Source organism: Aspergillus sclerotioniger (assembly GCF_003184525.1).
Source record: "Aspergillus sclerotioniger CBS 115572 chromosome Unknown BO94scaffold_2, whole genome shotgun sequence".
Classification (NCBI taxonomy): Eukaryota; Fungi; Ascomycota; class Eurotiomycetes; order Eurotiales; family Aspergillaceae; genus Aspergillus; species Aspergillus sclerotioniger.
This window is the reverse complement of record NW_020290992.1, coordinates 1,182,489-1,204,768: the sequence shown is the minus strand read 5'-3', so window position 1 is coordinate 1,204,768 and position 22,280 is coordinate 1,182,489. Positions and strand designations below refer to the sequence as shown.

General features: G+C 52.9%; 6 protein-coding genes and 1 non-coding gene across 7 annotated transcripts; 3 read left to right on the top strand and 4 right to left on the bottom strand.

The window, feature by feature from the left end:
• Positions 1 to 651: 651 nt before the first annotated feature.
• Positions 652 to 4,686, top strand: BO94DRAFT_482772 (tubulin-specific chaperone D). The gene is made up of 6 exons (XM_025608903.1): positions 652 to 855; positions 941 to 3,449; positions 3,496 to 3,775; positions 3,823 to 4,158; positions 4,207 to 4,372; positions 4,419 to 4,686. The coding sequence occupies exons 1-6, from the start codon at positions 682 to 684 to the stop codon at positions 4,551 to 4,553; spliced, it is 3,600 nt and encodes a 1,199-aa protein (XP_025472618.1). The 5' UTR covers positions 652 to 681; the 3' UTR covers positions 4,554 to 4,686.
• Positions 4,674 to 4,744, bottom strand: BO94DRAFT_t37. Its single transcript has one exon. It is a non-coding gene; the product is annotated as a tRNA-Gly (tRNA).
• Positions 4,745 to 4,883: 139 nt separating this feature from the next.
• Positions 4,884 to 6,290, top strand: BO94DRAFT_530591 (U1A/U2B'/SNF family RNA-binding protein). Its single transcript, XM_025610707.1, has 5 exons — positions 4,884 to 5,014; positions 5,120 to 5,126; positions 5,190 to 5,496; positions 5,582 to 6,012; positions 6,143 to 6,290. The coding sequence occupies exons 1-4, from the start codon at positions 4,971 to 4,973 to the stop codon at positions 5,980 to 5,982; spliced, it is 759 nt and encodes a 252-aa protein (XP_025472617.1). The 5' UTR covers positions 4,884 to 4,970; the 3' UTR covers positions 5,983 to 6,012; positions 6,143 to 6,290.
• On the bottom strand, positions 5,913 to 7,433 carry BO94DRAFT_620225 (H(+)-transporting V1 sector ATPase subunit D; the record flags this gene model as incomplete). The annotated part of the gene is made up of 8 exons (XM_025616916.1): positions 5,913 to 6,477; positions 6,525 to 6,565; positions 6,615 to 6,624; positions 6,676 to 6,724; positions 6,774 to 7,099; positions 7,160 to 7,170; positions 7,229 to 7,341; positions 7,419 to 7,433. The coding sequence occupies 8 exons, from the start codon at positions 7,431 to 7,433 to the stop codon at positions 6,251 to 6,253; spliced, it is 792 nt and encodes a 263-aa protein (XP_025472616.1). The 3' UTR covers positions 5,913 to 6,250.
• A 338-nt stretch (positions 7,434 to 7,771) lies between these two features.
• Positions 7,772 to 10,593, top strand: BO94DRAFT_581012 (mRNA splicing protein SYF1; the record flags this gene model as incomplete). Its single annotated transcript, XM_025615362.1, has 5 exons — positions 7,772 to 7,861; positions 7,924 to 8,040; positions 8,097 to 8,150; positions 8,244 to 10,255; positions 10,311 to 10,593. 5 exons carry the CDS (start codon positions 7,772 to 7,774, stop codon positions 10,591 to 10,593), a joined length of 2,556 nt encoding a protein of 851 aa, XP_025472615.1.
• Positions 10,594 to 12,317: 1,724 nt separating this feature from the next.
• Positions 12,318 to 12,617, bottom strand: BO94DRAFT_424659 (ankyrin repeat domain-containing protein; the record flags this gene model as incomplete). The annotated part of the gene is made up of 1 exon (XM_025607430.1): positions 12,318 to 12,617. A coding segment is annotated over one exon (300 nt), but the record flags the coding sequence as incomplete, so codon positions are not given.
• A 2,833-nt stretch (positions 12,618 to 15,450) lies between these two features.
• On the bottom strand, positions 15,451 to 20,783 carry BO94DRAFT_620222 (guanine nucleotide exchange factor). Its single transcript, XM_025616915.1, has 6 exons — positions 17,493 to 20,783; positions 17,089 to 17,434; positions 16,651 to 17,039; positions 16,482 to 16,588; positions 16,045 to 16,427; positions 15,451 to 15,990 (listed from the first exon to the last, which is right to left on the bottom strand). The coding sequence occupies exons 1-6, from the start codon at positions 20,669 to 20,671 to the stop codon at positions 15,664 to 15,666; spliced, it is 4,731 nt and encodes a 1,576-aa protein (XP_025472613.1). The 5' UTR covers positions 20,672 to 20,783; the 3' UTR covers positions 15,451 to 15,663.
• Positions 20,784 to 22,280: the final 1,497 nt, after the last annotated feature.

Genomic DNA, 22,280 nt, shown 5'->3' with positions numbered 1-22,280 from the left:
CCTCCGCCTCCAAACCCGCGCCGCAAAGAAGTGACGGCCTTCTATAAGCCCAAAGACCCGAATCCGGCTCCGCCTCCGGCTACAGGCGCCAGGAGAACCGATAAGCAGTTTTGATGATAAGTGGCTATGACTCCGGCCTGGGATGAAGTGTTCGCCAGAGATCCGTTGGGTTTTATGCTATGGTTGTCTTCGGGGTGAAATAGAGACGGGGGTAGAAGTGTACATCAGTGCTTAGGAGCTTTGAACTGATGAGTTTGTATGACATCTGCCACTACTGCTAGGAACAAAGTCTGCGTCATTAGTTCCTCTGCTTGTCTAGTATAGTAGCTGCGTTTCTAGTATACTTACTAGTATCTTTTTTGTCAATTGAAATTCCTTACCGAACTACACAAGCCGATTAAGAATATATACTATCACTACTACCGATCAAACTTTCGAAGTTAGAATAGCCAAAAAAAGCCATTGACTGATGAGCATACCATACACATCTATTTTCTATATTAGCACGGATTTCTATATAGTATTATCCAACATGTATATGATGGCATTGTCCCTCAAAGGGTGGTGTGTATACGCTGACTAAGCCACCTTAGCATCCCCGCAGCCTTGAATCGATTGAATCGATCAACTTCCAAACCTCAACGTATTCGACACTTCGCTGTGTTTAGTTGGCAATCCGTCATGGACGCAGCTGAGGACAGAGAGGTCAAGCTTCAGCGCGCCTCTGGCGATCTTGTCCAAGAGTTCTCCGCGAAACTACCATCGCTGCTCTGGAAATCCCAACCCGAGCAAGGAAATACTCGCATTCCACGGCGATGGACCCCAGCCGCAAAAACGGAGAGACTCGTAGGCCTGGTAAGCAAGCCTTTCAAACCACTCCCCCCTGATTTGCTCTATCGCATATGAGGAGGCACATTGGACCTGCTGACCATATCAACAGTTGGAGCCATTTCAAGAGTGGCCACAGCTGCTGGACCCCCATTTGTCAACACTTCTGCCCCCTTTAGTTGATGCATTTCTGGCATACTTGCTCAAGCATCGCGATCAGTACGCGGCCAAGGCTGCTGGTTCACAGCGACAGCAGACAGCGTATCCTCTCCCGAGAGCCATCTGCAGACTACTCTACACCTTCTGCAAGGTCCGCGGCGTCAAAGTCATTAGCAGGTTCTTGAACAATGAACCGAAGTATCTTGACCCGCTGCTACGGGCTTTCATTGAATGGGACGCTATTGCCCAAGATGAACCCGAACTAGGTATTGGGAACATTCCTCCGCGCTTAGTTTGGGAAGAGCGCTATGTGATGCTGATCTGGATCTCACACTTGTTGCTTGCTCCCTTTGATCTGGCTTCGATGTCATCGGACGATATCCCGATTCCGTATGACAACCTAGGACAACTGAAAGGATTCCCCGCTCAGACACCCACGGTCACAAAATCGCTTCTTTCTGTGGCATTGAACTACGTAAACGTCTCCGGAAAGGAGCGCGAAGCTGCCACCGTTCTCCTGGCACGACTTGTGCTTCGGCGCGATATGCAGGCACTGGGGCTTTTGACCAATTTGACGGACTGGGCATTCTCGGCTGTTCAACCTACTGGTAGCGCGGAGCCCCCATCTGTCTACACTTGTATTGGTGTGCTGTCTTTCATCGCTCGTTTGGGGGCTTCGGGTCAAGTGGAGGACTTTGCGCCGCTGGTGACTCCTGTTTTTGAACAGACCTTGCGGGTTGTTCAGGGAAATTCAGGGGTCTCCGATGTTATCAACTCGTCGGCCTTGGCACGGAAGACTATCATCAAGATCCTGCGTGCGGTAACCGTTATGGCCTTGTCGCTTAGTGAGAGGGGAAGTAATGCGATCTCAGACGATCAGGTTTCCACCATATTGGAGGATGCCATAGATCACTTCCTCGTAGCTCTTGCGGATAAGGATACTCCCGTGCGCTTCGCGGCTAGCAAGGCTCTGAGTATCATCACCCTGAAATTGGACCCGGACATGGCTGCAGAGGTCATTGAGGCTGTCACCGGCTCTTTGGAGGAGAACATTCTGTATGAAAAGCGGGACGGCGCCATTGTGACACCGCTGGAGGCACGGAAAATCGGGATTCATACATTAAAACGAAACTTGAGCGCAGTTGACGCTCAAAGATGGCAGGGACTGATCCTGACGCTTAGCCATCTCCTGTTTCGTCGTGCCCCCCCTACACATCGACTTGGCGATGTACTTCAACCGCTCATCTCGGGTCTTGGCTTCGAACAGCGGTCATCTACTGGAAGTTCTGTCGGAACCGGTGTGCGTGATGCCTCGTGTTTCGGAATCTGGGCCTTGTCCCGCAAGTACACCACCCAGGAACTGCTTGCCTTGAAACCGCAGACGACCAGTACGGCCACGGCACTAGGCGAGGAGGAAAATACACTGCAAATGCTCGCCATCGAGCTGGTGTGCGCCGCGTGCGTTGACCCTTCCGGCAACATTCGGAGGGGAGCTTCTGCAGCACTGCAAGAGTTAATCGGACGTCACCCAAATACAATTGCCGAGGGTATATCGCTCGTACAGGTTGTGGACTACCATGCGGTTGCTCGGCGTTCGCGAGCGATGATTGACGTCGCCAAAGCAACAGCCGATCTCAGCCACCACTACTGGAGCCCCCTTATCGAGTCATTGATGCACTGGCGCGGTATTGGCTCCCCTGATGCAGAGTCTCGCAGACATGCAGCCAAAGCGATCGGAGCCTTGAGCACGCATCAGTCTTACAAGACCATGCAACAAGTTTTTCAGCGCCTACTGAGCAGATTGTCTAGCATTCCACGCAGTGATGTGGAGACGAGGCATGGTTGTCTTTTGGCCATTACTGCCACGATTGATGCGTTCAACAGCCAACGTGTGAGGGATGATGACAATAAATCGGAAGCAACGAATATTCTGAGTCAAGTTGCCGAAGTCTGGGAGATATTTGGCTCTCCAATTGGACCTACTAAAGACGATCTCACGCTTCAAACTTTCCGCCCAGAATTGACGGCAGAAGCCTCTTCACGCCTGATCTATTCTCTTGCTCACTCGGTTACTTTGGCACACGACCCGCGGATTCCTCACCCATCGGCGGATTTGCTTGACAAAGCTCGCGAAACACTTTCGCTTTGCATTTCACGGGGCGAAGACATTTCCATCGAGAGCTCCTCCAATGCAGTATCAGAGCTACTTCCTCTATTGCCACCTGTGGAACAGGACCAGATGATCCTGGGGTGGTTTTCACACATCCATACAACTTGGAACCTGCCAACGGGTCGCGGTCAGATTACTGCCCTGGGAACTGTCTTTAGACGAATCGAGCCGGACAACTTTCTTGGAAAGGCCATTATAGATAGCATCATACAGTGTGCAGAAAAGGAGGAACTAATCGAGAAAAGAGTAGCCGCTGTCAAGAGCTTGGCTACCGGCGTTCTGCCTTACATAGGTATGTTTGTTTCTGATGACAGTTCGACAGCAACTGATATTCGCAGATGTGACCGATGATATTGTAGATCATCTCATTCGTTTCTTGAATGACTATACAACTGACAGGCGTGGAGATATCGGATCGTTGATCCGGCTTGAAGCGATTCAAGCCGCTCAGACGGCCCTGGAAAGACGGTCAGCTGCCAATCAAGCACCTAGGGTTCAGGAAATTGTCGGATGTCTCTGCCGACTTGCAGCAGAAAAGCTTGACAAAGTACGTGTGCAGGCTTGGACCTGCCTTCAGGGATTTTGGGAGACAGCTCAGGGCTTCCCGCCGTTAACAAGGTGCGAATTCCATTGAATCGTGGGGGCATGGATACTGACTACATCAGAAAATATGAGCACTTCAGCCACGTATCTACGGTGGAGTATCTGCTACAGCTGCTTCATTTGCAGGACATTGATTGGCTACGACAACCTCTGTTCCAAGGCTTCGCAACCTCTGCTGTTGCCGGCAGCGAGGGACTGATCCGGTCTTCGCGCTCCGCCTTGGTGCAGAGTATCCAAGAGACAGGGCAGCAGACTGCAGCAATGGCTATCATCACGGACTTAACGACGATATTGGGCGAGAATTTGCAGGATGACCGATATGCGATCCCCGTGCTAGAGCTGTTAGCTTTCTTATTGGACGGCTTTATCTGTTCCATTCCCGACGAGTCGGTCCCAAGGTAGACTTCCCTCTCTCTAGAACTTACAAGGTACACTAACACCCCCAGTCTACGGAGGTTATTCGTTCTCGTTCAAAAAGCGCACTTCAAATCGTCAAATATCGCACGGCTCGAAGCTGCCGTGCGCACATATGCGCCTCTATCAAGGATAGAACAGCTGCATACGGATGTGCTTAAGAAGATGACGGCGATGCTCTTGCACCCGTTCCCTAGAGTAAGTCTGACCTGGTCTTACTAGGGACCATGCTGACGATGAAAAGGTTCGCAACACTGTGGCCGAGTATCTATTCATGGAAACCGAGGTGGATGCAGTCAAGCTTGAAGATTGGAGCAAGCCGACGAAACAACTGAAAGAGCAAGTAGATAAGTTGAGGGAGACATTGAAGTGTAAATAGCAGCGTCACTTCTAGATAGACTCGATACCTCCCATCAAAAATATTTAAAAAAAGATGAAGAAGTGTCAAAATATCAGAGGAGCCAAACATTAACACCAAAACAAAAAAAAGAAATTGCTGTGCATCATCCGTGAATCGAACACGGGCCTCATCGATGGCAACGATGAATTCTACCACTAGACCAATGATGCTGTTGTTATATGAACTGCTGATATTAATAATATTATGGACTACAACAAATATTTGACAGCGATCAGCAAATCACCTGACCCCAAGCTCACCCACTAAAGCGGCGCCCATCCACCGGGACTAATCCCGACATATCTCCAGCACCTACTTACTAGATAGGTCCGTCCCGGTAGCTCTCAATTCAATCCAGTCGAATCCCAATCCCACCACGCCCACACTCCAGCAACCATGGCGGCTGTAACAGCGCCTACGACCATTCCCCCGAACTGCACGTACGTCAAACCCTCCATCTCCATCTCCATCCCACTAATCCCACCCCCCCATCCGCGTCGCAACATTCAATCATAATCCTAATCCTAACTAACCCACCTCCACAGAGTCTACGTACCACAACCTCCCTCTCCCTCCCTAACCAACCCAATCTAACCCAATCCCCCAACCAAAAAGGTCCGCAACCTCGAAGAGCGCATCAAAGTCGACCAGCTAAAAGAAGCCCTGGACGAGATCTTCTCCGAATACGGAACCGTGATTGAAATCGTCGCGAAAACGAACCTCAAAGCGAAAGGCCAGGCGTTTATTGTCTTCGATAGCGTTGAGTCGGCCGCCCGCGCCATCGACGAAATCAATGGCTTCGAGCTCTTCGATAAACCTATGGTGTTGGATTATGCGAAGACGAGAAGTGATGCGACGGTTTTGAGGGAAGGTGGGGAGGATGAGTTGGAGGCGCATAAGAGGAGGAGGGGGGCGGAGAAGGGTACGATCCCTTGTTCCCTATGTTTTTTTTTGTTGTGTTGTGTATGATGGGAAAGGCTAATGTTGGCTGGGTGCTGGTGGTGTAGAACGCAAACAAGCACACGAAGCCCTCGAAGCCCAGAAAAAGCTCAAGCGTCCTCCAGTCGGCGCGCCCACGGAACCAGGTCGTCCCGCGAAGACGGCCAAGGGAGCTGGTCTCAAACCGACCAGTGGGGCTGCGGCGGCTGTTATTCCCGACGAGTATCTGCCTCCCAACAAGATTCTGTTCTTGCGCGACTTGCCGGATACCGTGGACCAGGAGAGTCTTACGGCTGTGTTTGGACGGTTCGAAGGATTCCAGGAGGTGCGGTTGGTGCCGGGGCGGAAGGGCATTGCGTTCGTCGAGTACGAGAACGAGTCCGGGGCGATCAGTGCGAAGGAGGCGACATCGGGGATGCCCATGGGCGAGGCGGCCAAGCCGATTCGCGTTACCTACCAGAGACAATGATTGTGGGTTGTGTGTTGTTTGGCGTTGGGGGTGGGTATTATTCCTTTCTTTGTCGTGTCTACGTATCCTCTTTTTTCTCTATTCGATTTGTTCTTTATGGTTGGTATCTGGAAAGAACTTATTGTTTGATATGTTCGGTAACCGTTGTCGCTCTGGCTAGGGAATAGCTGCCGTGTAGGGTGGAATCGGGCATATGAATGACGAGAAGAACTGCTACAGGCTAGAAGTGTAGGTACTAGTTACAGGACGAAACGAAACAGATCAGCACCTAGAAAATCACGTCGGCATCTTCTTGCTCCCCGAGCACGTCGGGAGCTTCAGGCGCCTCTTCTTCCTCCACAGGAGCGCCCGCCTCCTTGATGGCCGCCTCTTTTTTCTGGCGCGCTGCCAGCATCTCTGCGTCGGCGGCGGCAGTGTCGCGCTGTTTCTTACCGGAGACCTTCTTGAGGCGGTAGAACTCTTCTCTGTCGAGCTCGTCGAGCTCCGAGTTGATGTCTGGATTGCGTTAGTCGGGTGGAGACAACGGGGGAGGGCATACTGACACTTGATGGTGTTCTCTGTACGGGGAATGATGACGTGCTCGCTGGGATGGGTTAGTGCTGAGTTCGCTAGGTGAGCGCTGAATATCTTACATGGCGTTGACTGTGACCGAGTTAGCTAGATCAGGGGACTAATTTCCGACGGCGCACGTACCTCTGCGGTTCACCACCTTGATGACTTCGTCTAGGATCACGAATGCAGTCTATAACAGTATCAGCCTTGTGTCTAGCCGCGAGGGTATGTAGTCCCACCTGTAGACTCGCAAGTTCCACCAGAGTTTCCACTGCCCGGGCGTACGTCTCCCGACAGCGCTGCACCTGCATGCCACCCTTTCCAAGACCCGTTAGGCCAAAGTCATTGATACCCTCCTCGGTGTAGCTCTCGAAATGGGGCAACAAGACACCGGAGACGTTCTCCTGCTTGGCCCTCACACGGAACCGGGCCTGCTTGGCGGACTCCTGGATCTGGTAGCCGATATCGCCTCCGACGGCATAGCTGACTTCAGCGAGGGAGAACGCAGCGATCTGCATGACCCGACCCATCTTTTGCTTGGCTTCATCGATCCGGCGAGTGATTTCTGGGATCCGGTGTCAGTGTCCGAGATGGCGGGGATATTCAGGAGGGTGGCTTATCATACCCCGGAAGCGCCTGTAGATCGCGGGGGTCAGTGATGGCAGCTCAATTGAAGCTCCAGGAATATGCATACTTGGTCAGAGCTTCACTCTTTCGCTTCAACAAGCTGTGTCCAGTCTCCGCACCCTTTAGTTTACCCTTCATCAACCCCAGCGACTGGCGAGTCGGGAAGACGGCCTCACGGCCCTGTATAGAGAGGGGAGTCAGTGAGGAGGTCCGGCAAGGATTCTGGGAACAAAGATGAGAAAAGGAGAGGGACGTACCACGGCACCCGACATGACGGAGAGCTGTAGGGAAACCAAAAACAAAAACGGCGACTCCAAACAGAGGCCACGATAGCAGCAGCGAGAGGGCGCAGCGAAGTAGGCGATGACGATACGCGATAATGGGGCGCTCGGGCCAAGCCGAGCCCGCCTTGCTGGATGATTCTTGTATGTAATCTGTACGGCCGCATGACACCCGGTCACGTGCCCGGCCTCCGACTTCATCGCCCGCAGCCTTCGGCGCTTTTTCTCCAAACCGCGCCCAGACAAGCTTGCCCCCGTTTATGCGAAGCCCCTTTTCTGCGAATCTAGTGTTGACCGTGTGAGTTGGTCCCGCTCGATCGAGTGGCGCAATGCCAGGGACAATCCTGCCCCCGAGATCCCACCGGCAACACGCTCAAATGGACCGAACGTTGGCCTCAGGGCCGGATCTCTACCTGATTGTAAGTGGGGGAAGGCATTGAACTGCAGGAAACCCCAGGCTAACCGTGTGGTATGATTCCAGGCCGATCAGGATACTGTCTACGAACAGGATCTGCTTCGCAATCCCGGTAGTATCAAGCCATGGCTCGCCTACATCGAATATAAACAGCAACATGGAACGCTCTACGAGCAAGCCTTTGTACGTTCTCATCGCCGTGACGTCTCAGTTTACGTGTGCTAATTTGTCACCCATAGGTCATGGAGCGTGCCTGCAGAGAACTCCCGCGATCATACAAGCTCTGGAAGATGGTACGGAATTTTCTATTTCCCTTTTTTCCTCGGAGCCCCTCATTTTCACCCCATGTCACACGGGTGCGATTTGAATGCAGCTGACCACTGCAGTATCTTGAATTCCGAACAAACCACCTACGAGGCCGCAACGCGACTGTTTACCGGGCCGAATACCAGAAAGTCAACGCGCTCTTCGAGCGCGCGCTCATACTGCTCAACAAAATGCCGCGGATATGGGAGCTGTACCTCGCCTTTATGCTTCAGCAGCCGATAGTCACGCAGACTCGCCGGACGTTCGATCGTGCGTTGCGAGCTCTTCCCATCACACAACACAACCGCATCTGGAAGCTCTACAAGACTTTCGCGCGTTCCGCGTCGGGCCAGACGGCCGTGAAGATTTGGGCTCGCTACATGCAGATCCACCCCGAGAATTCCGAGGAGTATATTCAACTACTCGTCGAAATGGGCCAGTACACGGAGGCCGTGAAGCGATACATGCAGATCCTCGATGACCCCAGATTCCAGTCCAAAGAGGGAAAGAGTAACTTCCAGCTGTGGACGGAGATGGTCGACTTGTTGGTATCGAAGGCGAAGAAGATTGAGACTGGCCCCCGGGTCGGGATTGATGTCGACGCCATCCTACGCAGCGGCATCGATCGGTTTGCAGACCAGAGAGGCAAGTTGTGGGCTGGTTTGGCAACGTACTGGATCACGAGAGGCAACTTCGAGAAGGCACGGGATGTTTTCGAGGAGGGTATCACGACTGTCATGACCGTTCGCGACTTCACCCTGGTCTTCGACGCGTACGCCGAATTCGAGGAGTCTATTATCGGAAGTCTGATGGAATCCGCGGCTGGACGAACCGACAAAGGACAAAGTGACGAGGAAGCTGACTTCGACCTTGATCTCCGGATGCTGCGCTTCGAGCAACTTATGGATCGACGACCATTCTTGGTCAATGATGTGCTTCTTCGGCAGAATCCCAACAATGTCATCGAGTGGGAGAAGAGAGTGGCACTCTGGGGTGATAACAAGCACGAGGTCGTGCAAACCTACACAGCTGCCATCGCGGCCATCAACCCCAAGAAGGCCCACGGCAAATTCTCCGAGCTCTGGGTCAACTACGCCAAGTTCTACGAGAACGGTGGTGATTTGGACACGGCACGGGTCATCTTCGAGAAGGCTGTCAAGGTGCCTTTCAAATCAGTTGCGGAGCTCGCTGAGACATGGTGTGAGTGGGCGGAGATGGAACTCCGGGGCGAGAATTTCGACAAGGCCGTGGAGATCATGGCCAAGGCAACGCAAGCCCCCAAGAAGTCGACCGTGGACTACTTTGACGAGAACCTGTCACCCCAGCAGCGCATGCACAAGAGTTGGAAGTTGTGGAGTTTCTATGTCGACCTGGTCGAAAGTGTATCCTCGCTCGAAGAGACCAAGAGGGTGTACGAAAGGATCTTTGAGCTGCGCATCGCCACGCCTCAAACTGTTGTCAATTACGCCAATCTCTTGGAGGAAAACAAGTACTTCGAGGACTCCTTCAAGGTCTACGAACGCGGCTTGGATCTTTTCAGTTACCCGGTTGCGTTTGAGCTGTGGAACCTTTACTTGACCAAGGCAGTTGACCGCAAGATCGGCATTGAACGACTACGAGACCTGTTCGAACAGGCCTTGGATGGATGCCCCCCTAAGTTTGCCAAGCCACTCTACCTGATGTATGGAAACTTGGAAGAGGAGCGCGGCCTGGCCAGACATGCAATGAGAATCTACGAGCGTGCTACTCGTGCTGTCTCCGACGAGGACCGGTTCGAGATGTTCGAATTCTACATCACCAAGTCGGCGTCGAACTTCGGATTAACATCCACAAGACCCATATACGAACGGGCCATTGCTGCCTTGCCGGACCAAGAAGCAAAGGAAATGTGCCTCAAGTTTGCGGAGATGGAGCGGAGACTCGGAGAGATCGACCGGGCTCGTGCGATTTACGGACACGCGTCTCAATTCTGCGATCCCCGGACGAACGCGCCATTCTGGCAGAAATGGGAGGCCTTCGAAGTCCAGCACGGCAACGAGGACACCTTCAAGGAGATGCTCCGTGTCAAACGCAGCGTTCAGGCACAATACAAGTATGTGATCTACTTCACTAACCCAATAACCCGCTCATGGCTAATCCTTTCTCAGCACCGACGTCAACTTCATCGCTTCCCAAGCCATCGCCCGCAGTCAACAACGGACCCAGGACGGCGGCCAAGACGAGCAAGATGGTGTGGACGCCGCGGCGGAGCGCGCAGACGCAATGGCGGCCTTGGAGCGACAGGCTCGTGCCCCCGTGGGCTTTGTCGCCGCCAGCACCGGCCCCGAAGGTGGCAACCGGCCACCTCCTGCTGGCCAGGAGCAGCAGCCCTCGGCTGCTCCGGTCAACCCGGATGCTATTGACCTCGATGACGACATGGATGCCGACTAGTTCTTCTTTACCTGTATACCAATCCTTATCTTTTGAATAGCTGCCCTGCAATCTCAATGACAACCTCCCATCCCACAGAGATGGACCAACCATATGATAGCCTGATATCACCCACTTCTTGACCTTTTCCTCATCCTTCCGTCAACACATTCATACATTCCCACTCAATATCGTCTCCCCTGTACAGCCACCCCAACCTGATGGGCGACTGAAACAATGACTAGACTCAACTGCCTCCCAACTGTACCACTCTACCTCTTCTTCTCCTTTGTTTTCTTTTCTTTCTTCATCTTTGCGCATCTGCGCACATGTGCGTGTGCTATGTGAACCATTCATATTAATATCCACGGGATACCTGCCTTGCTTCTTCTTTCTGACCCCCACCTTTTTTCTTTTTTCTCTTCTTGCTTGTCTGTATAGATAATGGAATTGAATATCTCAATTCGGACCATTGCGCAGGATCTTTCTTTCTTCCTGGCTACTATTCTGGTGTTTGTCTCCCACCACTATTACTATTACTACTATATATACGATTAGTTCATGTCTTTAGCGAGCTAGCGCGTGACAAGTCCACTTGACCATATAAGGACTGATCGCTTAGTCTCGATCTAGCCATCAATTCAAGTAATTGAACTCTGTAAATCCTCAACCAGAAATTACTAGGTCCTGCCCCCCCCACCCTGCCCAAGGCGTTTCGAATCGCCTTGGTAACTAAACACCATGTAACGCATTTATAGAAGCATGTAGTTATAAATATCCTGTATAGCTAAAGAAATCAAGCGCTTCTAAAGGACTCTGTCTTTCAAAAGACCCAATCAAGCATTTTAAAGATCTATCAAGTGCTTCCAAAGAACTTAGATCAAGTCACGTGATGGGTAAAAGAACGCGATCAATAAAAAGCCCACAATTTATGTAACTTGTAGGACCTAATCTAGAGTTTCTCAGCGCTAGAGCGCTTTGAAAACCATAATCTAACCCGAGTATCTCAACTCGCGGAACAACTCTACTAAATGATAATGGCCTCTATCTGCCGCAAACCCTTGGAATGATTCTGATTCCCATCTTACCCGTAGTGCCTTGTGTTCTAGTAGGATCCGAACGATCTTTTCGTGGCCTGCATCTGTGGCGGTGTGAAGTGGCTGCCAGCCTCGGTCGTCTGCGGCCCTGATGTTCGCTCCCTTTGTGAGTAGCAGCCGCACGGTTTCTTCGTCTCCTTTGCGGCAGGCGTGGTGGAGGGGTGTTTGGCCGCGGGTGGTGCGGGCGTTGATGTCGGCTCCGTGTGAGATGCAGAGGGAAACACAGGCCGCGGGGCCAGAGAGAGCAGCGAAGTGGATGGGGTGCCATCCATCGATGTGGGATTGAGCGTTGATGTCGGCGCCGAAGGTGAGGAGCGCTTCGGCTGTGCTGTAGGAGGAGGCGTGGAGGGCGCGGTGGAGGGGGGTGCGGCCGATGGCGTCGGGAGTGTTGATTTCGAGGAGTGTGGGGGTAGTAGGGGAGTCGTTGTTGTCATCGGTTGCGTGGGATGTGATGTTGTTGAGGGTTGTTGGGAGCTCTTGCTGGAGAAGGAGGAGTTCGGTGTCTCGAGAGCCACTCCATTGGGATTCAAGGAGGGGGGTCAGCCCGGTTTTGTTCTTGTGCTGGAGTTGTTGCTCGGGTTTCTGGGTGAGAAGGTGCTTGACGACTGCTGGGTGGCCTTCTCGAGCGGCAATGTGAATGGGTAAGTTTCCGTCTGCATCTTGGGCCATGATGTCTGCGCCATGGTCCAAAAGAGTCTGGATGGTCTCGAGGTGACCACCCCGGCAGGCCCGATGGAGCGGTGTCTTCTCGTCTAGACTGCGGTGGTTGATGTTCGCGCCGTGTTGAAGGAGCAGTGTCACGGCTTGGGTCTGTCCGCTGGATGATGCTCCGTGGAGTGGAGTCCAGCTGTCGTGGGTCGTTGCCTCTATGGAGGCCTCTTCGGATAGTAGGAATGCCATGATCTCGGTATGACCTCGCCCTGCTGCGCGGTGCAGTGCGGTTACGCCCTTGGCGGATCTGCTAGATATAGAACCTCCTCGACGTACGAGGATTTTGACTAAATCGTAATACCCTGCATCGGCTGCTTTATGTAGCGGCACCCAGTTGTCTCGCGCGAGTTGGCCAGGCAATGCGCCGTGATCGAGGAGGATTGTGGTCAGCTCTTTGTTTCCGGTTCCCACGGCAAGATAGAGAGGCGTATCACGCTTGACGTTGAGGTGATTTGGATTAGCCCCAAGTTTGAGCAGCTGACGCGCCGTTTCTGTATGATTGTAGGCGCAGGCATACTGAAGAGGGGATTGATGGTTACCATCGAATGTCTCGACGTCCAAGCCATCCTTCACCGTGTGCAGGATCAGATCTGTCAGGCCGAATCCGGCAGCAATGTGAAGTCCGGAAATACATCGGTTGTCGGGGTAGAGGAAATGGAGTTTCGGCTTATCGTTGAAAAGGCGCATCGCGGGCTTCAGATATGACTCAAGGGGTGCCATCGCAGCATGAAACCCCCAGGATGTTCGAGCAAATGGCACGAGAGCATGGGATTCAGCGAAAGAGTTAGAGGTTTTGGTTCCAGTTGCAGCTGGTGGACCAGATGATTTGAAAAGAAGACATGTAAGAGAGGTCTGAACAATGACTTCATGCGCTCTTGCGAACCAGGTGGGCTGACGGGACTGAAGGTATTGTTGTAGTGTATGATGAACAAGCCACACTTCAGATTGGTCATCATTCATGTCGTCCACCGAGAGCAATCCACAGCAGCTTCTGACTATGAGGCCTAGAGGGGATACATCGTCGATATCCCAATTGGCATCTCCGATTTGCGTGGCCAAAGCATGGCGGAGCTCCAGCGCACTCAGGGGCCGGTACGAAGAGGCCACCCACAGTAATGCATCAAAAGCGAGCTGCCGTTGGGACGGGGACTGATTTGCTATGGCCTCGAAAGTCTTGTCATATGCGTCTCCCAGGTCCCGGCTCATGGTGGAGAGGCTTCTGCGAATACCCGCTCGACTCACTTGGCCCCGTATATTCTGCAAGTGCAGCACTGCCAGAAGAAACCTAGTTCAACAGTCAGCAACCATCTCACAGATTCCTGAACAGCCTTCTCCTACATTCCACTAGCTTGAGAGACTATAGTGTTGCTGATATCCTCTTCTAGTTGGTTGTCCAAGAGAACAATCATCGAGTTGTCCGTATGGAGAGCGTGAGCGACATGAGTTCTGATATCCGCATTGTCAGCAGTGTAATTCACAACAGCATAGCCAGGAGATAAAAGTGAAGTCTCAGGCCTAGCGCGACTTGTCACAAACACCCGTGCACCTTTCTGGGCGAGAGTATCCAAAAGACAGGTAAGGTGTGTTGTCTGCGCTGGGTCGCTGGGACTGAACTCATCCAAGGCATCGATGAGAACAAAGGGGTACTTAAGAGAACCGCAGATCTCACTCAAAATGCCTTCCAGTTCAGATACCATGGGTGGTCGACGTTCTCGGCGGCAAGCATTGAACAGCGTTTGAAGTCTCTTTGGGAGACTGTACGAGGTCTCCAAGAAAGTCTTAATGAGGCTTCCCAAAGCCGGCAAAAGTGGCTCGGTGGTGCGAGCCCGATAATCACAGTAGTAATAGGCGACAGCTGCTTCAGGGCCAGGACTTAGAGACTTCTCCTTTAGCTCATCAACCACAAAGGACCTGAAAATGATTGAGCATGAACGAACTGCAAACACCGCAATTTCACCTTCCGGAGTACCTACATCAGAGTGGACTTGCCGCAGCCTGGTCCCCCAACACACCACAAGAGACGAGTCGAGGACGCAGGCTCTACCCAACCCTTGAAAGTAGGCTGCTCCAACATCCATCTCCCCGTCCCTGAAGTCCTCCGTGATCGAATATCATGGTGACGTCCCGGTCCTTGCTCGCGGGTCAACCACTCAAGAATCTCCATCTCCCGATCATCTAGCCCGATATCAGCACGATCTCATGAGAAGTATCCAGCAAAACCTTACCTTTCATCCCCCGACTGATATCTTCCACCGTCTCTTGGATCTCCGCCAGACGCCCACCTTCATCCGCGAACAACAGACGCATATGCCCCAACATGGTAGCCACCTGCTCCGTCTTTTCCCGATAGGCCTTCACCGACTCCGTCACGCGAACAATCTCCTGCATCTTCTTCGACATTTGCATCTGCATTTCCAGGATGGCCGTCACCTCTGCCGGCGTTTGAGAAAGCACAGCCCTGTACACATCAGTAAACTTACATCATCCAGTACCTCATCCAAGTATCAGGATTGGAAAAGTGCTGGACATACCACCCCTCGACACTCAGCGCAAAATGGAACAGCTGAGTATACCGCCTCAGCCGCTCCATGATGCTCTCCACCTTCTGTTTCTCCATACTCCAGAGGAGCTTTCTGGATAAACTCGTCGGTTTGTTCAACATGCGGACGAGATCTGACAGACACGTCTCGCATGATTTGATGGTCTGGAGAAGGACGGCCTCAGTGGTTTGGAATTGGCCATTGACGGCGGCAGATGTATCTATGAAAGAGTAGAGGAGCTCCGAGACCTGGGAGAGGGCGTCTACTTCGCGGAGGTAAGTTTGGATGTCAGTGCGCGCGGAGGCGACGTCGGAGATGTAGGCGTGGAGGATTGGAGCGACTTGGAGGGCCAGACCAATTAGGCCAGCGACGCCAGTGGAGATCGAGAGGGGGTCCATGCTATGGGGAGAGGCAGGGATTGCAACTAGGAGTGCATGGAGTGCATAAAATGATGGGGAAGCCAGCGAAGCTCGTACTATCGGCGAGGGATCGGCTGCCCCGCAATTTAGTGTGAAGGCTGGTGGCTGGTGGTTGGTTGGACCCTGAACCGGTCCTCCTTCTTCTTCTTCTTCTTCTTCTTCTTCTTCTTCTTCATCGCGTTCCCTTCGATTATATATTTACAGGTACAGGTATTTAACACACGGCTTCAAGCCCAAAAGCAAACAACGGACAACCCACGCTATAAAATGCCCGAGGTACATAAAAAGCAGATGATTTCGTTCATTACAACGTCCCTGTCGCACTCAGGGACCATTCTCCTCAGTAGCCCCGTCAGCTCCGGCTTCTGTAGGAGCTGTAGGCGTTGCAGTCGGCTCCTCCGCGCTGCTTGGATCTTTAGGTTCGGCGGGAGTGGACGGAGCCGGGGATGGAGCTGCTGAGACCGGTGCGGATTTCTCATCCGAAACATTGGGGAAGATCTCCTTGAACAGGTCGGGCAGGAATCTTTCCATGCGTTTTTTAGTTTCCGTCCAGACCGGCTCCTTACTGGGATCTTGAGAGGGCAGGACAAGGTAGCCTCCGTCCGCCATGACGAGGAGGATGTTCTTGAGACTTTCGGGGATGGCCTCTTCCTGTTGGGGAGTTAGTTCTTGGCTCCGGTTAGGGTTCAGATACGGCCAACGTACCAGGCTGTCTCCTTGGCCACTGTTCATCATCCTGTCAAGAATATCCAGGATTTTGAGCCACAAATCGAGCATGCTGTCTCTGTTCGGAAGCTGATCGAGATAGCGCAGGAAGATCTTGCAGACCAAGATAGCGACCTGCACTCGGGTCTCGCCCATCCCCACAGGGTCCGAGTGGTAAACCTCCGGCTTTAGTAGCCGTTGTATAAGGGGGAAAAGGACCTGGTCGAAGATGGCGGTCCATTCCTGGTCTTCCGTGGAGCTGATCTCCAGAGAAAGGAGAGTACGTTGTAGCGCTGAGACTGCATGGTGGCGGATATCTCGGCATGGATTAATGCATTGCGCGGTCAAGGACTGGAAGATAGGAGACCAGTAGGCAGACCAAGCTGGGAATCACATCAGTTGAAGTCCCGCGACATCGTAGAACTGGATATACGAACCTTCGCTTTCTTCGAGATGCGACTGCCTGATCAAAGTAGGGACACGCCGTGTCAAGTGAAGCGCGAAACCAATGGCCTTCACGCCACGTGCAACCACCTCATTTTCACTGCCAGTCCTTGTCAGTTGGGGATCTCAATGTGTGGCAAACGGGCTTAGTGAGAAACCTACCTTGATTTCGAAGGCTTGGCACCTTTAACGCGCCGCCCTTGCGCATCCCTCTGTCGTTCTTCGATATAGCCCACGCTACCGGCACTGATGAATTCGTTTGCGAGACCAACTGCAGATTCATAATTATCGGCCGTTATGATAGGAGGATCCGACTCCACAATCGTTTGAAGCAAATCAAACACCAGCGGAGCTGCTTCCTTGTGTTGGAGCAGTCTCTGCAGGATGGACCAGAAGTCAGGAGATACAGTGACCTCATTCCGCAAAAGCCCGGGCCCTGAAATGCACCGCGACAGGCTGTTAACTACTGTAACCGCGACACTTTCCAGGATGTCCTGGTCGAAACCTGAGATGCCATGCAGGATCACAGGAACCCGCATATAAGGTTGATCCTGACAGAAGGTTAGTACGATTAAATTTGGTTGGAAGAAGTGGACATACATGGCTCAGCCGCAGCAAGTTGAGCAGATAATGGATGATCCGTGACAATGCCAAAGAGTGAACGTTTCTTGCATCCCGAATGAAGGCTTGCAGAGTGGTCAAGAGTCTCTCACCGAGAGTCTCCAGGGTCTTCAAGTCACGAAGGGTGAGAATAGTCGCCATCTCCAAGAGGTACATCATTCCGGGATCGTAATTAGATCTACTGCCATCGGGCCTGCCGTTGGACGCTCTTGAGCCAGCCGACAGTCTTTCGGATTTCACGACAATGACTGCCGGTGCACTTTCCTCGGGCATCTGAGCCAATAGCGCCTCCACAACCATCGCCACCGACTCCAGTGGAAGCGATCTTAACACGCGTTAGAATGACCCGGACACAAAGAGGGGTGAAACATATAAATACTCACTTGATATTGGCCAGGATGTCGCCCGTAGAACAAGCTGTGATACAGTCCACAGTGCACAGGGTATTCTCCAGCTCCTCATCTGACGGCTCTGGAGGCTCATCGGCAGCGTAGCTGGAGAGATACGAAGTGAACGCAGACAAAAGTCCGGTTTCTGTGCTTCGTCCATCGCGATCCACAATCTGCGAAGGGGTCTGCAACGGGATGGGGGAAATATCAAGCTCGGCATTCAAGCTAGAACCAAGCGCGGGAATAAGAGAGTTGATGAACAGGTTGCTAAGGATTCGAACGATATGCGACCAGCTCTGCTGGACTGCAGCTTCGTTGCCAGCCAGAATACGGAAGAGAACCACCGCGGCCAGTTGGGCCCTGAAATCACGGCCGAATTTTACCGCAAGCTCGCTCACCATGACGCTCTTCTGGCCAGCCTGCACTTCCGTGTTGAGAGTCGTGCTGGGAGGCTTCTCGGTAGCAAGCGTACTAATAGATGAAAGACTGAAGACAATGCGGTCAAAGGCATCCGTCAACCCGTAACGGGCAGCGATTTGGGCACATTGGTCGAAACCCGTGACTACTCGGGAATATACTGCGTCGTCAGAAGCAGACATGAAGACATAGGACAGAGTCGAAACAACGGGTTTCCAGGTAGCCGCGAACATCTCCGCATCGTAGATGTTGGTTTCACCAATCACCAGCTCTCCGGCAGAAGAAGATTTCAGCAGCAACTCCCGCCACGCAAAGTCGAATGCGTGTTGATTGTCATGCTCATCCGGCAAGATGATCTCATTGTGTTTGATTGAATCATAGATCTCTTCCAAAAATTCCGGGGCGAAATCCTGACCCGAATTCACACCTCGAAGGTTCCTAGCGAAAGCCGTACATGACATGCGGTTCTGGGATTTGATATTCGGGTTGTAAAGTTCCGTGTTGAGCATGATGATACCATATGTTAGTACGAACAGAGCATCTTTATCCGCAACCTGGGTAGGCTGAGCCTTTTGCATATATTTCTCGGTGAACGTCGTAACAATTCTTTCGATAAGGGGAGATTCGCCAGGCAGGCGAAAAGCACCCAGGAGATCGCGCAAAGCGTCGACAATGGTCTTGCCAGCAAAGTCGAAAAGTTCAACGAATGCATCGAGAAGCTGTTCATTCGAACGCTTCGACAGGTATTCACCCAGGACTTTCTTTGACAACCGAGTTGTCCCCTTTAGGAACCGAGCAACAAGGGCAGGGTCATCTGGGTTCTCAATAATACCGTGTGATGCAAGATAAGCGATCCCAGCTTTGGGGTCTTCGTTGAACTTTTGGGCGGCGTGGATGATAAGCTTCTTCGTCCTGCGCTGGCCCCTGAGCTGGTCGATTGAAGGGAAACCATCAGACACCGGCTCATCATCAAGCCTATCATGGATGAACTGGACGTAACCAAGAAGAGCGTCCAAACACAGCGGTGGCACATTGGTTGTGCTCCACGTAGCCGAATCCGGGAAAGCACTGCGTGAGAGCAAGCCTATCATATCCTCGCATAAGTCCGCTCGATCAACATCGCAGTCATAGTTGATGAAAAGCTCCACCATAAAACTCGGGATGCGCGCCAGTACGCCAATACTTTCTACCATGGCTTCCCGGGTCTCCGGCTTTCTGGAGCCTCCTTCTAAGCCCAGCTTTTGCCTATCCTTCACCGGAACCGGCGTGGACCTTCCACTGTTGGTTTGCGACGGGGAAGGCTTCACCAACTTGGGCACCTGCGGTACGCCGTCGTATAGGGCCGGATTGATCCCTGGCTCCTTCGGAATTTCTACCTTCGGGTGGAGACAGGCGACCAAATATGACAAATAGAGCTCCTGCTGCAACTTCAGGACAGGGCGACAAGTCAACAACAATGTCCCGGCTACCCGAAGGGAGCCAGTTAGAATTGCAATATTCTCGGACCGCACCAGCTGAAAGAGGTGCCGGCAAAGGTCGTCTTGCGCCAAGGTTGCCAGACTGGGGTGTTTAGCAATGGAAGGACCCGCGACCTCAAGGGCGACATCAATGATCCTCAATGCCATTACCTTCATCGGCTCCGTATGTTGGTGGTTGTGCGGGTCCAGAAGGTCTATGAGTACGCGGAACAGTTCACGGATGGACGGCAAGGAGTATGGCTTCACTTCGTCGCCGGTATCGTCCTGTGGATTTGGCGGGGCGGCGACGGCATTTCCATTAAGCGTCTGATCAGGAGACCCGTCTCGACTGCCACGCTCTCGTTCAGTCACACCTGTGTCTGAGCCCATGGCGGAAGGATGTTGCGAAGTCACCGTATCTCCGTCTACTGAAGGGTCCATCTTCAGATTAGTTTGCTCGCTCACTGAGCGCATCGGAAGCTGTGATACTAGTTCGTCGGACTCGGAGATCTCCAAATGCGACAGACGCATGAAGATAACCTGACACATGTTGACCATGGCCATTTCAGCGGACCGCCGCAACACCTCCGAGAGACGGACCTGGCAACACATGCTCAGACCGGTTTCCATCATCTCGCAAACACTCTCGTCGCCGAGAAGCTCGCCCTCTGGGCGAGACAGCATCCCTTCCATCAATTTCAAGATTCGCAACAGAACGATCTCGTCGGCGGCGGAGTCGCTGGCTTCGAACCGACAATGGGTGATGGCGGCGGAGAGGAGTTGCATGGCCATGGGGAGCCTTAGAGAATCGCGGCTGATGATATTGTAGGCGAAGAACTTGGTCAGGGCAACCAAGGCAAGAGAGGTAATGGCAGCGGAGGTCGACGAGGAGCGGATAACTTGGAGAAACGGGTGAAGCAAAGCGGGAGCGTCGAAGGTTCGGATATCTCTGCAACCTTTCAGGTCGCTCCGTAGCCTGGCAAAGGCAGATATCAGAGGGTTGTCTTGCATACTCTTGCCCTTCTTTCCTCGCAGGCCCCATCGGTTCGCCAGGGCATGGTCCTCATCGGCGGACGACATTCTCGACCTCGGACGGGGAGGCGTAGCCCCATTGCGGGGGCTTGGGGGGGCGGACGTGTCACGGTCGTAGACCCGGGAAACAGCGCCTCCGCCCAGGATGGCAGAGACAGACGAATGAGCCCAGCGAGCATGCTTGCGCATGGCCGAGGTGACGGTGATGCATTCCGTAATCACCAGCGCGACCGGGTCGACCGCGATGGGTAAAGGCATGGACGACATGGTGAAGGGTCGAGGGGGAGGGGGAGTGGCAGGAAAAAGGTTGCCCGACAAAGGAGCAATCTCAAATCATGGCCCTGTTCGAATGACGAAGGGAGGGGGGGAAAGAGGGAAGTTGAGCAGAGTGGAGGCGAGAGTTGGAGCGGGAACACAACAGCTGGTCTTCTTTTGCTCCGGGCGGAGAGAGTCCTCCCTGGCGGCCCAATGCGGTTTAGGGCCGAACCGCTCCCCGGCGGCCAGGGCCCTTTCCTTTCGGCTACGGGCAGCACCCATGGTGACCGATGTACTACCCCTGGCTTGGCTGACAGGTGTAGGTTAACGTAGGTACTATGCAAGTACACACTGCAGATGGCCGGCCCATTGCCCTGAAGAACTGAGAAGAGGACAGAGCTTATGGTTACTATGCGGTACACTCCCCCCCCATCCCCCCGTCACTGCAGTAACCCCGTCACTTGGAGGCGGCAAATCTGCAAGGGTTGATCCCCCAACGGCGATTTGCTGAAGATGGTCGCGGGGTTTAATCTACTATATGCCTTACCGGGTGGGTGGCTGAACGCCTGGGGAACCGGTGGTGGATTTCCCAGATGGACTCTCGATAGATATCCGGATGATATACCCGATCAACCCAGAGAAGCCAGGCCTCGGAGCAGGGAACAGATGTGGATGTTTGGTCAAGCTTGAGAGGATCCATGGTTGGGGATGCATGGGCTGGGCGGTGTGTAGGCAGGCGGGCAGGCAAGTCCGCAGCAGCTTCAGAGTTCCCCACCGACATCGCGTCAAGTCAGTCAGTAGATAATACTTATCTATAGCGGTAGGCTAAGTGTAAGTCAACAGTCAAGTTAGTCAACACATACTTCCTCCAAGGCAATGGGGTAGTTTAGCGTCTCCCTTACATTCAAGAAAAGTCCGAGCGTAACTTAGTTTTTCGGCATGCCTAGTTGTTCCCTCCCTAATGTACTCCGTATCTTCTGCCGTGCTCTGCCAATCTGCCCTGTTTCTATCTTTTTTTCGGACAATTGTTGACAGTTGGCGACCAGCTACACGTGTCGCCGTGTGATTCTTCTACTTGGATAGGAGGGGGGAGGATTCATGTGAGAGATAGGAGGGAATTCCAACCTGCTGTTTGAGTTTGAAATATTCCTCTGGATGGTTTCGACAGATAAAAGGGCACCAAGGACGATCCCCCGCGGTGGTGTGCCTCTCCTATTCTTAGATGGCTGGAATGTCGTCAGGACGAAGAGGATCTGAATCCGAGAACCGGCTAAACCAGATTGGCTCGATTCCCCCGCGCAACGACCAATAATAAGAAGCATCGCGCCGGCCGGGCCCGATCTCAGTTGGTTGTTAGTCTCACGGACTGCCGTGACCCTCAGTGCCTCCCCTCATCACCAACTAATGCTGCAAGTCGCTCGGTCCAATACCGCAAATCACCTGCAGTCAGTCGCTCTTCTCCCACCACCACAGCGACGCCTTTCTAATCCACGGAAAAAAAAAAAAAAATAAACATTGCTGTCACTGTCTTCCCCTCAGTCCGGGAAAGCTTGTGCCTGGCCCGAGAAACGCGTCTTGCGATCTTTATCGTTGTGGCACCTCCGCTTCCTTCTCTTCTTCT

Bases quoted from the DNA above. Each gene is read 5' to 3' on its own strand.
- BO94DRAFT_530591 (XM_025610707.1), top strand. From the start codon at position 4,971: ATGGCGGCTGTAACAGCGCCTACGACCATTCCCCCGAACTGCAC. The intron at 5,497-5,581 runs GTACGATCCCTT...CTGGTGGTGTAG, and splicing joins GAGGAGGGGGGCGGAGAAGG to AACGCAAACAAGCACACGAA.
- BO94DRAFT_482772 (XM_025608903.1), top strand. From the start codon at position 682: ATGGACGCAGCTGAGGACAGAGAGGTCAAGCTTCAGCGCGCCTCTGGC. The intron at 3,776-3,822 runs GTGCGAATTCCA...TGACTACATCAG, and splicing joins GGCTTCCCGCCGTTAACAAG to AAAATATGAGCACTTCAGCC. The intron at 4,373-4,418 runs GTAAGTCTGACC...GACGATGAAAAG, and splicing joins TCTTGCACCCGTTCCCTAGA to GTTCGCAACACTGTGGCCGA.
- BO94DRAFT_620222 (XM_025616915.1), bottom strand. From the start codon at position 20,671: ATGTCGTCCATGCCTTTACCCATCGCGGTCGACCCGGTCGCGCTGGTG. The intron at 16,589-16,650 runs GTAGGTTTCTCA...AAGGACTGGCAG, and splicing joins GCCAAGCCTTCGAAATCAAG to TGAAAATGAGGTGGTTGCAC. The intron at 16,428-16,481 runs GTTCGTATATCC...TGTGATTCCCAG, and splicing joins GCATCTCGAAGAAAGCGAAG to CTTGGTCTGCCTACTGGTCT.